Genomic DNA, 15,543 nt, shown 5'->3' with positions numbered 1-15,543 from the left:
CCCTTTCAGCCGCTTACCTTGTACACTAACGAAACCCGACGGACTCCTCTCTGCGCACATCGCATCGCCCGAGGCTCGATTCAGAACTCTTCTTTTCTTTTTCTTTTTTTTAAAAACTGTAACTTTGTACCACCACCATCACCACCAACACCAACACCATCGTGATAGCTTGCATTTTCCACATCCACCACTCCCCGCGCATCCATCCATATGCCACCCTCCTCTCTGTTCCATATGCCCCTGATTTTATCTTTTCTTTTTCTCGGTTTTTTTTAAAGACAGATAGTTGTACCATGCCCATGACGATTATATTGTTATATTATAGAGTACGTATTGTTACGATGCTGTCTCTATAATCTTTGGAGTCGTCTCGTTTGTTTATGCGCCTTGAATATGATTTATCTTTTCTCTCTCTCTCTCTCTCTCCCTCCGTTTCTCTCCCTCTGTTTTTTTTTTGTTTCTTTTTTTCGTTATTTCTTTCGGTTCGAGTTATTGCGTGTTTGAATTTTGCACGGTAGGTATGTTCTTTTTTTTCTTTTTTTTGGTTTCATTCATTCATCTCACTTGACGGTTGACGGGTTGACGGACGACGGATGACACAGTCTGGCTCTTTAACTGCGCCGCTACGTGCAATGCAATGCAACCCGTGCTCAGCTCACAGCTATGAATGCACTCGGAGCGGCGGACATGTCGCGAGTCGTTGCGATGTCATACAGGTAACAAAATTCAATTTCTCACTGTGTATGTATTCATTCATAATTGGAAGACTCGCGCCTTTGTGTCTACGGGATATATCACACCCCGGGTTCTTCTTTTCTTTGTCCGTAGGCTTTAAACATGTGTAGTACCGAGCGATCTAGATTGTAGGTCAAGACAAAAAGTAACAATTTAGCGATGCGGATGGGATTGCCAGTGGGAGCCGCGAGCGGAATAGTATCGGGACGGACTCGGTTAAGGAATATATTTACATTGGAGTAGACGGCGCGTACTACATGTAGGGAGTATAAGGAGGAATGCACCCTAAAACGCGGCTGGAATCTGGACGAGCTTGGACGCTCTCTGCGGCAGGATTCTCTGCGAAGGCCAAAAATAGATCCGAGCCTGCTCTGCTCGCTAAAGAGGTCGCGACAGGTGAAAGGGATCGGATGCACGCATTGTATTTTTGCGTAAATGTATTTGGATTGGAAGGTTGGGTAAATATCTCCATCTGGGTATTGCTATCTCTGTAACGCTTGGCAGTAGGAGCGACGGCGCTGAGAAATAATCAAATTATAGCGATGCGCCTCTGATGACGGACTGGATAGACGATACATATTACATTTTGAATTCTTTCCTTTTAAATTTTGCTCTCGCAACTTGGTGAGAGACAGAGCGATAACGGGATAATAACCAGCTTGGATCCAGATTCTCACAGGAGAGAGCTCCAGAGTCCAAGCTAGCAACCTCCATCAGCGCGGGGGGCTCAAAGCGGTAGAAGAAGCCTCTCTGGCTACATCCTACATACAAGGCACATACCGCTGGAATGTCGAATGACCGTATGGAATTTGAATTTTGAAATGATCAGCGGATCCCGCCTCCCGGTGTTCATCATCATTTTCCATTTCTCATTTCTCGTTTATCGTTCTCATTTAGGATCTGTCCGCGCTGGTGCTGGTAAGGGTGAGCCTGAGGTGAGGTCAGAGGGATAACACCCTTCGCCCGGTGCCGCTGCGCGCTGGGAAATTGGATAACAAATCACGGTTCATCCTCCGTGCACAAATGTGCAGATGACCAAGGACCCATGATCATTCCCATTACCAACTACAGGAAGGGCGGGTAAATGGGCACTGGCATGTGGACCGTGGGTCTACAGATAGCGGACAAAGGAAAGAAGCAGTAAGTAGTAAGTATACAGACAGAAAGTGCTATATTAATCAGTGATCACAGAGAGATGGCATTTCTGATCATGACAGGTGAAAGGGAAAGATAGTCGAGTAATGCCGCCGCGCGCTTCAGCGCTGCCGGATGTTGTTTGGTACTGTTATGGGGTATTGATCCTCGAGCATGTACGTGATCGCGAGCCTCGAGGCGAACACGAGGCAGGGTCCCTGCGGGGTTCTAAAAATGTTGACGGCGCCCCATGATATGATGACCCTGAATAGCTTTCGCTCCCTAGTACCCCCACGATGCACTCAACTTCCGCCTTGTCCCTAGCATAAATAGCTCAAAGGGTCGTCTACTCTTCACCACTCCTCTCCAATGCGTTTGGTGTTGTCGCTTCTGGACCTTACCCAACGTATTTCCGTTCCTGGTTCGCGAAACTCCCCTTCATTCCCTTCATGACGTCCATACAGATGCCGGACAAAGGCGTTCTCCTACTAGCGTTTCTCCGGTTCGCCAACGCCGTGCGCAACATTGAAAGTCCATCACACCATACGCCACTTGAAGTTGACCACCCTAAGTCTCGCGTATCCATTCAAAGAAAACAAACATCATCGCGTTGTTGGGTAATTAAAAGCTATTTCACGTTCTAATTACCTTTGTCAATACACGGAAGGACTCTGTCAGCAATTGATTCCAAATTTTTTATTCCAATGATTCTTTCAAGGCCTCATCTCAGTGATGGAGCCTCATCTCGGTGATGGACCACATCCAAGAGCCTTGACCAAAGTTGATTTAGGGTCACTTATGTTCAACGTACTGTATTGTTGATAATTAGTTCCTTGTTCATGTTTCCGACTTGAGGTTTCTACTTGAACTGGTATATTCCGAGTCGTTTCTTTTACCAATGACCTTCATCACCTACGCAACAAACCAATAGCAAACCGTTGGAATCGCATGGTGTTCAGGATGCAGAGTCACGAGCTGTCTCATTAATAACCATTAACCGAGAGGCTAGCCATGACCCTAACTGATTATCCCAAGTCAGCGATGGTAAGTCATTGACCAGTCATTGACTAGTCAATGACCCATCAATTGACTAGTCAATTATTTACGTGAGCAGATTCCTCTCGCTCCGATTAGATTATGATATGCTCAGCCAGTGAGATAATGTATTACCAAAAGTGCCCCATCAACCACAACTCGTCATCGCGTGGCTATTCTGGTCATGACTAGTCAACTTTTGGGCATCGAGTAGTTATATTATTATTAGTATTCAACGTGCCATCACGAGACATTGGTTCACCAACGCTGCCCTAAATGGCATAGTATTGGGAAAGTTCATGACTGTCATGAAGCAGTCACTGACGGTTACTGAGCAGTTACTGACTTTGATGACAACCGTGACTTTGATGACTGACCATGATAGTCTAAACGCCTAGTGCCCACCACCAGCTGCCAGACACCCCATCCTATATGGCATAACTACAATAATACCTTCAACACCATACATTTAACGTCTTCGCCGCACACCCACAAGTCAAGATGTATCACCATCAGACATCACATTGAAGTTCCCACTTCATCAATCACTCAATTTCAAACCAAGGATATATCAGGCAACTTCCTTTCCTTTTTCGCACGCGTGTTTTCAATTTTTTATCATTGAATGTGCATCGACGTCATACATACATACAGACATTTTGGGAACTTATGACATGGCATCAGAGGAAAGAAAAAACAAAAATATGAAATCGCCACAGCACCGACCAGAAAAAAAAAGAAACAACGACATCGAGAAAGAAAACAAAGGTGTTACAAGTAATTAACTAGCACAGCATACGTTATGGCAAAGGCGAGGGCTAGGTTTTTGTTCTGGGAAGATAATTTTTTGGAGGCATGGGATTAAAAGTCGTGTTGTGAACACGTAGGTAAGCACTTAGGTTGTTTGGATCATGTATGGATTGAGCCGGAAAGGCAGGCTGTCAGATTTTACACACCGGATGGAGGGTGGATTAGGTGGCAGGCGGGGCGATAGGTTACCCCATATTGATAGGAGAAGAGGAGCCGAAGGTTGTTTTGGAGACCTTATGAATAGCCAAAGGACATAACGCGTGTATGAGGATTCATCGACGCCGCGCGGGAAGTAGAATAGGAAGAATGCAAATGGACCGCTATAGCAGCGACCCATATGCACTGCACCCAGTAGCACCACCAGAACGAAGTAGGGAAGAAAAAAGAAGACCACCGAAATAGAACTTAACAACCCAGAGGACAAATAGACAGTGTGGTAGCATCAACACGAGGTTCGTTTCCGGCGTCAAAGAAATCATAACCCTAGAAAACAAAACGATGAAAAAGATTCGCCAAAAGTAAGCACGTATGCGGCAACTGGTCGAGGAAGAGTCAGAATGAAAGGGATTAGACGAACCGGTTAACCAATGTCTCGTCACGAGCAAAGAAAGCTGCGCAATCATGAACTCTCTTCGCCGTCCTCCTCCGCTTCTTGCACAACCCCAACCTCGTACTCGCCGCAAATATCCCACCGCGACCCCTCCGCAGCCGCCGAAACGTATTTGACAAAGCGCATCACACGCTCGTCGCGCAGTACTAGCAATAGACGGTTGAAGCCCGGCTGCACCGCCAGCAGTGTGCCGTCTTCCTCCTCTTCATCCTCCTCTTCGTCGTCCATTTGCTCGCTGGGAGGTACCTCCTCCGCATCGGCGTCGGCATCGGTTGCGGTCTGTGCCTCTTCAGATACCGAGCCTTCGAGCTTGGAACTTGAGGCTTTTGGTGTGCTGCTTGCCTTTGTGGGAGGTGCAGCTTTGTGCTTCTTGTTGCTGGAGCGGTAAATCGCTGGGTCATCTTCTTCGTTATGGGGGGCCATGTAGCACTAAATCAGAACACCAAAATCAGCATCCGCTCTAGCGAGGTTTATACCGCTGATAAACTCACCTCCCAGCCGCCCCACTCTGAATTTGCCCACCCGCGCTGCTGCTGCGCGAACCGATCGCTCTCCTCATCCGAATCGAGCTCGCGCGCAGGCGGCGTCAAACCCAGCACCACATCCAACCTCGCCTCGCTCTCTTCGCTCGTCGCCAGCGTATAATCCAAACCAGGTCTAAACCGCCTCGCCTCCGCCGCATACTGCATCGGCATAAGATGCGATACGATATGCAGCCACGCGCGGAACGCGACGCTCGCGAAGAGCTCGTCCTGCAGACTGCGCATGATCTCGTCCGCGGAGGAAGATGCGTGGCGCGGCGTCACGGCCTCGGTCGCGCCACCCGCCACGGGTGGCCGTAGCACACAGTAGCGCCATTTATGGGGCGGGCCTTTGATTGTCCAGCCGCCGGTGGTGCCGCAGGTATGTGCGGGGATGCAGCCCACTCGGTCTTCGCCGAGCCCATCGCGCAGGTCGAGATCGCGCAGGCGGGTCTCAAGAGCGTCGGCGAGGGAGTTGTGTAGGAAGGAGTGTAGCTCGAGTGATGATTCTTCAACGAAGCGTGCGGCCAGGGCTTTCATTGTGCGTGGCTGCAGGTAGACGGGGTTGAGGAACTCGGAGAGGAAGGCGACGTGATCTTCGGAGAGAGTGACGTCGGGGAGGATCTCTGGGTCTTGCTCGGGGTAGGATTTGAATACGGTTGAGGTGGAAGTCTGAGAATACACATTAGAGAAAGGGAGAAAACGTGGGAAGGAAACAGGGAAATGCGCACAAGTTGTTCTCGAGAACTTTTGATCTCTGGAGCGTCTGGAGCAGGAGGAACGTAGCCCTCCTCACCCTCTTGGGCAGCGTGGAACCATCCACTGATGCTCAGACGCTCCCTTCCATCCTCATCTCTGCCGCCTACCACGACCTCTTCGACGGAATGGAAACTCTTCCCAGGCTGAACCTCGAAAAAGATAAACTGGTTCCAGCTGGGTGGGATACTTTTTGAGGGGATAGATTGGGGCTCTAACTGGCCTTCATCGTTGACTTTGGTAGGGTAGAGCTCAAGGGCGCCTCCCCAGTCCTTCTGCCATAGCTGGTAGTGGGGAAGGGGCATATACAGAATATATGAGACACGACGGGTTCCGATGACATCGTCGTGGTTCAGAAGATGGCATCCGCGGGTGTATGAGTTGACGGACATGTCTTGCTTGCGCCCGGAGAGAGGGCCGCAGCCTGTGACTGATCGCAAGAACTTGCGGAACTGAGGTGAGTAGAGCGCATCGCGCAGGGCAAGCAAATTTGGAAGCCGGGCAATTTGGGTTGGAGAGAGAAAGTTGAGCGAAGCGAGATCGCCTGTTTGATTGACCTGGGGTTGGTCTGTGAGCTTGAGCTTTGAAACATGGACAAGACGAGAAGATAAACCTTGTAGATATCTGTCTCCTTTTCTGTGAAATTGAGTTCGCTCAGACACTCGTCCTTGACCTTTCGCAGCAGGTCGTCCTGGAAGAGCTTGTCGACGACAGCATATTTGTAGGGCTCGCTCTCGAGATAAGACTGGTTGAGAGCGGCGATGTTGTTGTGGTCGAAGAGGTCGTTTGCAAAATGTGGCGTGGGGTCTGTTACCTTGATGAGGGACTCTGTGCTGATATCGTTGGGCGGGGTGGGGAGATTGTGGGCGGAAGGGTCAGTAGAGGAGGAGACATGGGTTGTCTTGAGCTTTTTGAGAAGAGAAGTGGGGGACGGGACTGGGGAAGGAGAGCGATCGCGGATGCGGGCCATGACTTGACGAGAAAGATTTTGTCAACAGCCACTTTGATTTTTATAATGTTCCGCCAATTTTTGATCGTGACCTTATCCGGGGCGAGACCATTCTGGCCGCACCAACGCCTCTTTCTCTCCTCAAACGCGTCTCTCCCCCGACTAGCGCTCTCCTTCTGCTTTTTTTTTATGTCGTCTCATCGAGCTGTCCGACGACCATCTAAAATACCATTCAACTACTAGTGCACCTCCTTCGTCGACTAGAAAGATATCTGACCTCCCGGCGGCACTCGTTACCAGGCCCAGAATATCTTCAGATTCCGTCGCAGCAGCACCAATTCTGGACCAGTCGATATCCTCATTAAAATTTTTACGTGCGCTCATTGCATGTTGTGTGTATACCCACATCATGCACACGCGTCTTGTGATCCTTCCAGTCAGGTCTATTTTGTCCCAGCCAATCTCAGCTTTCGCTTGCCTTTGAGTGCAGCCCAGCGCGATCCGCACCCTACATCTCTCTTCGTTCTGGGTCTGTGGCGCCCAGTAAGGTGCAGCCATCTCGGTGTAACCTCTCGGTGCGCGTGGCTACCTCGGCCGACCACTCCAAGGTCTACTCCCTGGCTTACGTTGCGCAAAACCATTTGGGAAATTACCACTTCCGCTCATCTGTGCTCGCGCTTAGATGTCCGAGTCGATGTAATCGATATCAATTATGAAACCAAAAAAGCACCCGTTAACATAGTCCCAAACGTGATTCAATTTGTAGAGCTTGCTGTAGGTTTCTTGTGCTGCAGGCGATCTAGACCGTTTGCATTCTTCTCTGGTCCTCTCTCGCCGGGCCACCAACAACACTCTCATTGGCTGGCGCCTGGTTGTCTTTCTGGTAGGAAATTATGTACAACAGATGCAATGTCCCGAGTCGGGAACTCCAAACCCTATTTGGCATCTAGTCGATGGGCCTATCATACTTGGCTCGTTGTCCAGTACACCACTACTGGCACTCGTACTCTGTCTGAAACCTGTTCTCGCGCTTTTCAACCTTCCAAATGGATTTTTTTAAATCTGGCAATCCAGGCAAGGCCTTTCATGGCTGGCTGTCACTGTCAGAGGACACGCCTTAAACCCTCGAGGCGAGGGAGAGTCGCCGTGTTATCCACGGTGCGCGGTGGGACGGCAGTGGCGTACACATGCTTATTTTTTCGACTCTAGATCCTGCCAAAGAGTGCTATATGCAGGGTGGATGCCCTATCCCTGGATGGAACCGCGGGCGTCCTCTAAACTTACGCCGCTACGTGCGATTTGAGCCGTGCCTGTGGGTGAAGGTAGACTTTCTTGTCGGCAATTTTTAATCCTCCAGTGCATTGCTGGGGTGAATCGATCTGTATCATAGAGGTAAAATACGTCGATGTAACCCTCAGACCACAAGTCTGGAGACGGAGAAGATCGACCTCCTACGTGAAACAAGGACTGCCATGCAAGCGCAAACTCGAACTCATCGGACGCAGAATATAGCGGTCATAGTGCCGCACATTCCACGATACTAGATTTAGAACGAGATACTCATAGATACATCGGCATAGGCCTTCGAAAAATGTCGAGAGCGTCATGCCATATACGTGACTCGTTCGTTCGTAAGTAGCCGGAATCCTTGTCAATGTCATAGTATTGACGGTTAAAGCATATTTGCTCCGTTGGGTCTCCTCTCAACTTATACGCGACTCCATTCGATCAAGTTTGACTGGCATCAATTTTGGCTTCAATCGCAGTGCAGTTTGAGTACAGCGTAATGCACTGGTGTGGGAGGGTAGAGGGCCTGGACCGTTACTAAACCCATACAGATAATACAGATCTAAATCCTACCTCGCGCTGATGACTCCTTCTCCCTCGTATTTGTGTATCCGATATAAGCCTTCTAGATTCCAGACTGAAGAACAAAGAATCAGATCTTTGGAGATTGTAGTGGACAATTATTTTCTTCAAGGGAGCCGGCAAAAGCCGGGATCCAGGGCGCCTATGGCGTTGCAAGCAAGCTTGTGCCGCACCCGGCGCTATATCAGTTGCTTGACTGGCCAATGGAAGAGATCAATCGCGTCTGTCTGTTTTCCTGTGTCGATCAATCAATGCCACGGTGGAGCGAGAAAATTGAATGTAAATGGGAAGTGTGTGCCCGTGCGCTGTTTTAAAATCTACTTTACGGTGAGTGTGAGAGGGAAAGAAGCCGGGGTTTTCATGCAGTGAAGTCGTTTATGTTTGAACACTAGAAATTCGTGGGATGGCTGATATGTTAAGTCATTGACAGTGGCTTATGAATCAAATTTGTATTGAGTGGAGCTATTGGGATGGACATCCAAGCTGAAAATAGAAAATGAATGGCTGGCAGTAATCAAGTGTTAAACACAGCCGCCGACCAGACCGTTCATATGATGTGGGTGGTTTCCACAGCTTGTTGGTCTATCTTCTTATCTTGCGGTCGAGGCGCGCTCTCGACAGGACTAAAACAAAGCTATAAGATATTATTTGGAATTGAAGTACCGCTTAAAGAAGTGGTATAGGAACACCCTGCAGGCAGAAATTGCGGGTATTTTATATCAAATTGGTCAGTACATGCCCCGTTTTTATTGGTATTTACGATACGATACGCTTTGAATCCAATTCTGTAAGCCGATATGTGTGAGTCAAAATGCCGCCTAGCTGCGTTGAAACTGATCATAGAAATGGAACAGGAAATAGAGGTCCAGGCCTGGGCCCAGTTAGGCAAGTGTGAAATCAACGGGTCTGCCGGTGCGGAGTTTGTAACGTGGGAAAAGGAAGTTGGGGGCGTTTTTAACGCGTTCAACCATTTTTGATTTTGACGCTTTGTTAACCATCATCCATTCATCATCCAAAAACGCATGTGCTTGACAACGACCTGAAAATCAATAAAGCGTTACAATTGTTTACTCTTCATGATTTTTATGAATGCTAATGATTAACCCTTTTTTGTTGAATATTTGAATCGCCTTGATGGGTGCCAGCCTTCAAGAGACATTAGGAAAGAGTCGCAAATGCTAAAACTTCTTCCCTTTTCGGAGCTTGATACTTTTACAGGAATCGTTGAAAAGGCGAACATTGTGAAATCTTATCCCACATGTTATCATAAGCTTGCAAGCTTTTGCAAATGTACCATTCGTGAGGCTATCGAATTCCATTACACTAATTTTATAACCTGCCGTTCTCCCCTTTCTACCCATTTCGCTTCTCCTTCACTCCTTAATAACCCAACTCGTCGGAAAGACTCTGTATCAACCTTAACAATGGCCAACGAATCGACCCACTTATGCCCCCTCGGTCCCATAGAATTGGAACAATCCAGAGTTGGTCAGTATCTAGATATTCTGTTGTGTCCGGATCGAAATTGCCGATGTGTTGACCCGCTTGAGTGCCCTCGTCTCCCTCTGCATCCAAAAACACCTTTTGGCTTTCGGATTCCGAGTAAACCCCGGAACTTATCGTCACTTTGTGCAGGAATGTCTCGAGTTTGACAAAAGCTGATGTGACCGCTGCAAAAAGAGACTCCTTGTGCGCTGGTATGACCTCGCACTGCACCAATTTGCACTGACCTACGTCGTGTGCCCCCGGCTTGAGTTTATTTTCTGTATTTGGGATCTGCGTCTGACTGTTGACAGATGCCCATGACCACGATGGTGCACGGTAAACCTTTGGTCTCGGTAAAGGGCCTTCACCTGCTATTGACACCTCCCAGAGCAGGTCCTCCATAGTCTGGTATATTCCCATATTATGTACAGCCAGAATTGCCTGACCCTTATCTTCTCTTCATGTGTTAAATTGGAGACGTCGTCGGAGAAGGCCTTGGGTAGGGAAGGTCCCGTGGTGGGCTCGCAAAATGCACCACCTATGCTGACGATTTCTCTCTGACATTGATATTTCAACGTGTCTGAGGCAAACACGAAGCTCCGTTCGGATAAGACGCGTTCTTGCATGCACCATCCCCGAGAACTTACGGGCTCCAATTCATCGTGATACATCTGGGTGACATCGTAGCCCACCATCTCTGTAGAAGCAAGGAAGACGTGCCCGACTTGTCCATCGGGACAGACAAAGGGTATATTTGCCGAAGGAATACGGGCAGGACGATCTTGCAAAAATCCATCGAAGGCGTCATTCGAACAGGCTGCTATGATGGTGAAGTATGCATTGGTGTATATCTCGTTCATCTTCCCGATCTGTCGTCCTTTGTCCTCGTCGGAATCCTGTAATATACAAAACGCGTCGATCCAGAGATATGGAATACCCAGGCTATGCGCGGATAATATAGCGTTCAAAATGGTGATTGGGGCTTTCTTCGTGTCAATGCCATGTTTGATAAGGGTATCTATGTTTTCAGTTGTGGCGAGGTACGTTTGTTTACCCCACACATAGCTCAAGGCAGCATAGACACCCGGCGCATTCTTAGTTACAACAATCCTTGGGTGGTCAACGTCTGAGCAGTCAATGACGCGGTCTGGCAAAGTCGATTCTTTGTGTTTGGGACATTCCTCATGAGTCTGCATGCAGTTTTTAGGCATTCCACTGCAAGTTTGAAGCTGTTCGGGGTATTGATTTGTAGAATGCGATCTCTAGGGAGAATAATCTGGGCAGCAGGGTTGTCTGAACACGCGACACAATAAATATAAGAGTCGTTCAATAAGTAAACTAGTCATGAATTCAGCATACCGGCAGTGGTGTACAGCCTGAATCCAGTTTCGCCTGCCACAAAGCAGTCTTTCGAGCCATACGAAAGGGTCAGTATCTTCACCCCAGTAGGCGTATATCCGGCGTTCTCCGTGCTGAATGAGACGCTCACAATCGCCTCTCCAGATGCTTCGTTGGCCGGTTTGGATAAAAGTTTACACCAATTACACCCAGCTGAAGCGGATGCACGAATAGTCTCCCATTGCAGATTGTATGTAAATCTACTGAGCTGGGGATTCGTCTGCGTCGCCAGTGCCTTTTGGAAAGAGTCGAAATTGAATAAATGGTTCCAACAAGGTTCGCAAACGAGCTTTTGAATACTTGAATTCGAGGATATAGAGGGAGAGATTAAGTCAACCATCTGACTGAGGGGTTGCGTTTTATGAACGGATCACTGGTCAACGAGCAGGAAGGTTATCGATTCATTTTTACGCCTCTTATATTAGCTGCCACAGGAACGATGATAAGAGTTGAACGTTGATGACCCTGTCATCAGACTCACCATTACAAATGATAAACGTAAATAGCCCGTCGGATATGACAATGTAGCCCCGACTATTCCTGTGAAACTCTCGTACATTGAGAATACTTAGGACGGATGTACCTTTCGAGGATACTGGGTCTATACTATGGATAGGTAAAGAAGAAACGTGCTGATCCTAGCCAGGGGTCATATGGTGAAAGTCAGGCTCAAGTGACACACAGATTCAGATTAGCCTATGGAGCAAATAGGCACAAGGTGGTTTCACAGGAGCATATGCCGAATTTCTGAAAGTTAAACTTAAGTCCTGGCGATTATTAGGGCGGGTTTGTATGTCCCGGTAAGTAGATAAAGATATCACATTGAATTCAAGTCGCATTTCGTCGAAGAAAGATGCAAGGCGGGAGAACAACCAGAGCCGCTATCGTAACAGATAAACCAAGCGAATCGACAGAGTAACGTCACCATAAGCACATGAAGCGGTTTTCGACAGCTTGAATGAGAAATTCAGAAAGCCGACGGAATTATGAGGCCTGGATCAGAAGGACCTCCTGCAAACAATACGCGCAGCGAGAACAAGCTTCCACAAAAGACCAAGTCGCATCCGAGTCCGAAAACAGTGCGATTCCAGCTGTCGCCACGTCAAGAGTGGATTGTGAAGCCTCGTTCCACCAGCGAGTTGGATTATGTTGACACTATTGTGAGTCGTGAGCCACAGGCGGCTTGTGTCAGTGGAGCATCCTGGAGAACATGCAGAGAACAGAGTATGTGAGTGGTTATGTGCAGCAGTGGCTGTGCCGCTGTGATAGAATCATAAAGATCACGTGTAATAACTGACATGACGCCGCCGGTGTGTAAAAATAGGAGCAGGCCCGGCTTGTCTTTCGCTTTTCGCTCAGTTTTGGCGCGGAGCTGAAGTTGTACTTCAATTGGCATGTAAAGGTACCCAGAACTGTGCAAAGATGGGTTTTCCCATCCTCAGACGCCAGAGCATACTGCGTAGTCATCGTTTCCCCCTCCTGCACTTGTCAACACCGTCCTTGCATCGAGCGCTCGTTCCTGATCCATCGTCGTTCAGATTCCTCTCCGACGCCGGAGTGCTAGAGGCTATGACTATATCGTTGAAGTGCGTAGAGGTTGCCTCAGATCAGTGTTAGAGGTCGGGTGATATCCGGCTTCCACCATTTTTCTGCAGATGGAACGATGGAACGACTAGATGAAGCCTGTCTGCTAACATTTTTTCCATGTTCAGGCCCGATTTCGGTGTAGGCGACCATCTCTTCCCCGCGCTTCCTCGTATCCACTCTCTGGCAATCCAACAACAGATTTATACACACCGCAGCTTTTTTGCAAGAGCAGCTCATGTGTTCGAAGATGCGCATAACGATTTAAGCATGGATAACGAAAAGTCAGTGAAGCTTCCATTGCGACTGGGATATATGCTAACTACGCTCTCAAGGTTTGAACATTTGGGGGACTCAGTGTTGCAAATGGCCATCACGACTCTTTTGATAGAGATGTACCCAGGTTTAAGGGTTGGACCAGCCACAGTAGGATCAATCATCCTGCAAATTTCATCTTCTTTCTATTGATGTGCTGTGTTGCAGAAAATCAGGTCTATGATTGTCGCAAACTATACCCTCGCTCAAATGTCTGCCGTCTTTCCATCATCCCTTAAGCCTTGACAGAGAACTGACACGGAATGTCATCAGATCATTCAGGTATAAATTGCACGATAACCTCCGCTTGCACCCAGCACAGGCCGTCACACTTCGTGCTTCGACAAACATCCGAGGTGCGCTCCTTTCCTATATATATAACCCGTTTAATTAAATGTATCACAGCCAATGTATTTGAGGTGGGTTCTCAAGATCTGTGCCATATGCCATCAGTCTGCAGAACAGTAAAACCTGACCAACCCGCTATGTTTAGGCCTTCGTGGGCGGCCTATACCTCGATCAAGGACTGGAAGTCGTGAGCGCCTGGATTAAACCGCTATTCCGCCCATATGCTGCGGAGGCATACCGAGTCATTCGCGAACAGCACGGGCTCCCACCCATATCGCCTTCCTCCCAACTTAACAGCGGAAGGTCTGACAGACTCGCGCCCCGTCACCATCCCGGCCACCCATCAGGCATCGGGAACTGGAGCACTGGTATAGGAGCAGGAAATACCCCGCACTCTGAACCCAGCGACCTCATGAACCTGACAACGATCGGTCACCTCGCTCTGTTCAATCAGTACCTGCAGAAGACGGGCCGACAGGTGGAGTGGATTTACTCTGACGGCACTGATACCTCGGCTGGAGATGCGAGTAACAGTGACAATGAAAATGTCAAGGGCACAAAGGCCACTCCGGTGTGGAACGTCAAAGTTCATGTCGACGGACAATTCTACGGATGTGGGCGCGGGAACACGAAGAAGTACGCCCGAAACGAAGCGGCCAAAGAGGGATTGCGCTTGCTGGGCATAGAGGTTTGGTGAGTAAAATCCTTCTGCTTCTGATATTTGTTACGAGAATATTACTTATACATAGCGTTTAGAAATTTGTGCAACAGCATCGCTGGCCAGGGGGACTCTCCATATACTCTGCAGACTTGCGCTAGATACCAAATTTTCTCAATTGCGGGCTAGCCCAGGTGTGCAGTGAATGTGGGCGGAGTGGAAGGTCGAACAGATCGCAACAATCATCCTTCGTGAACTACCCAAACTCGAGGACATGTTTGGCGGGGGTCTAACTCGACAACACAAGCAAGTATATTTTCATCAACATTTATCTTATTTTTCTACTCTTCACTCGATGCGATTATTTCTTCTTTCTTTCGATTTCCTTTGGCTTCTTGCTTTCCTTTTTCATCAATATTGGATGTCGACCTCACTTCCTCATTTCGTCATTTTTTCTTGCTTATTTTGCATCTCTTGTATTTCTATATGATTCGGTTTGATTTACTTGTGTTCTAACTGCTTGCTTTTTGGTATCGTTGTTATACTTTCTAATCCAGTCATTCATTTGAATGCCTATTTCTATTCCCTATTTCTACCATCCGTTTTCGTTCTCCTATGCACTTATGATGCAACGCCTTGCTTTTTTGATTTGCTGTGAATTCTTGACTGTATTACCTGTGCATCGCTTGACTTGAATATATTCCGATGAATAGGACGCTCGAAGTTCTTGACTTTCTCAGAAAGGTATAACATATAAATTGCCCAAAAAGGTAGGATACATTTCATTGCAAAAGGACCTAGGTACACATTCACGGTTACGGGTAGATACTCCGCGGAGACTGGGGTACTTCAGTCTTTACCCCACATATTTTGCGGACGGCTGGTGCTGCTGTTGAAAAAAAAAACCAGAATACTCACAGCTGCCCAGAAGTGTGGCGGATTATCGAATATGGGTCATTCTACCTGTTCAACCCTGTTTGCCCTACGAAAGATGTAGAAACTCCTAGAACACAACTTTTCTCACAGTTCAGTGCATTGACAATTGACAGCCCCAGAACCGCAAAGCATATTTCACATGATTGCGCTGAATTCGCGGAACACGAACGGTATACAAAAATGACATGTCATTACGCTTTGGTCAGCGGGCATACTATGTAGTCGTTCAAACGTTCAAGTTTAGTTGTAGCCTGTGTAGTGTAGCCCGTGGGTTGTTCGACGCGCTAGAATCGGCTCACAACTGAATATCGCGCGTACGTACAAATCCGCCACAAACGTCAATTCGTCCACGTACAACTAAGCAGCGTCGCGGTGGCGCCATTTTTGACGTTGGCGATTC

General features: G+C 48.1%; 3 protein-coding genes across 3 annotated transcripts; 1 reads left to right on the top strand and 2 right to left on the bottom strand.

Annotated features, from left to right (window-relative positions):
• Window positions 1–4,333: 4,333 nt before the first annotated feature.
• JR316_0004390 (Prolyl 3,4-dihydroxylase ofd1) lies at window positions 4,334–6,571 on the bottom strand (the record flags this gene model as incomplete). The annotated part of the gene is made up of 4 exons (XM_047890156.1): window positions 4,334–4,753; window positions 4,816–5,517; window positions 5,577–6,158; window positions 6,215–6,571. The coding sequence occupies 4 exons, from the start codon at window positions 6,569–6,571 to the stop codon at window positions 4,334–4,336; spliced, it is 2,061 nt and encodes a 686-aa protein (XP_047749917.1).
• Window positions 6,572–9,799: 3,228 nt separating this feature from the next.
• Window positions 9,800–11,642, bottom strand: JR316_0004389 (uncharacterized protein; the record flags this gene model as incomplete). Its single annotated transcript, XM_047890155.1, has 5 exons — window positions 9,800–10,309; window positions 10,351–10,461; window positions 10,552–11,094; window positions 11,121–11,197; window positions 11,264–11,642. 5 exons carry the CDS (start codon window positions 11,640–11,642, stop codon window positions 9,800–9,802), a joined length of 1,620 nt encoding a protein of 539 aa, XP_047749916.1.
• Window positions 11,643–12,724: 1,082 nt separating this feature from the next.
• Window positions 12,725–14,368, top strand: JR316_0004388 (Ribonuclease 3; the record flags this gene model as incomplete). Its single annotated transcript, XM_047890154.1, has 8 exons — window positions 12,725–12,888; window positions 13,015–13,170; window positions 13,222–13,312; window positions 13,370–13,413; window positions 13,475–13,557; window positions 13,607–13,620; window positions 13,695–14,237; window positions 14,306–14,368. The coding sequence occupies 8 exons, from the start codon at window positions 12,725–12,727 to the stop codon at window positions 14,366–14,368; spliced, it is 1,158 nt and encodes a 385-aa protein (XP_047749915.1).
• Between the last annotated feature and the right edge of the window lie 1,175 nt (window positions 14,369–15,543).

Source organism: Psilocybe cubensis, chromosome 4 (genome assembly GCF_017499595.1).
Source record: "Psilocybe cubensis strain MGC-MH-2018 chromosome 4, whole genome shotgun sequence".
In the NCBI taxonomy this organism is placed as follows: Eukaryota; Fungi; Basidiomycota; class Agaricomycetes; order Agaricales; family Agrocybaceae; genus Psilocybe; species Psilocybe cubensis.
This window is presented reverse-complemented; position numbering and strand designations above follow the sequence as displayed.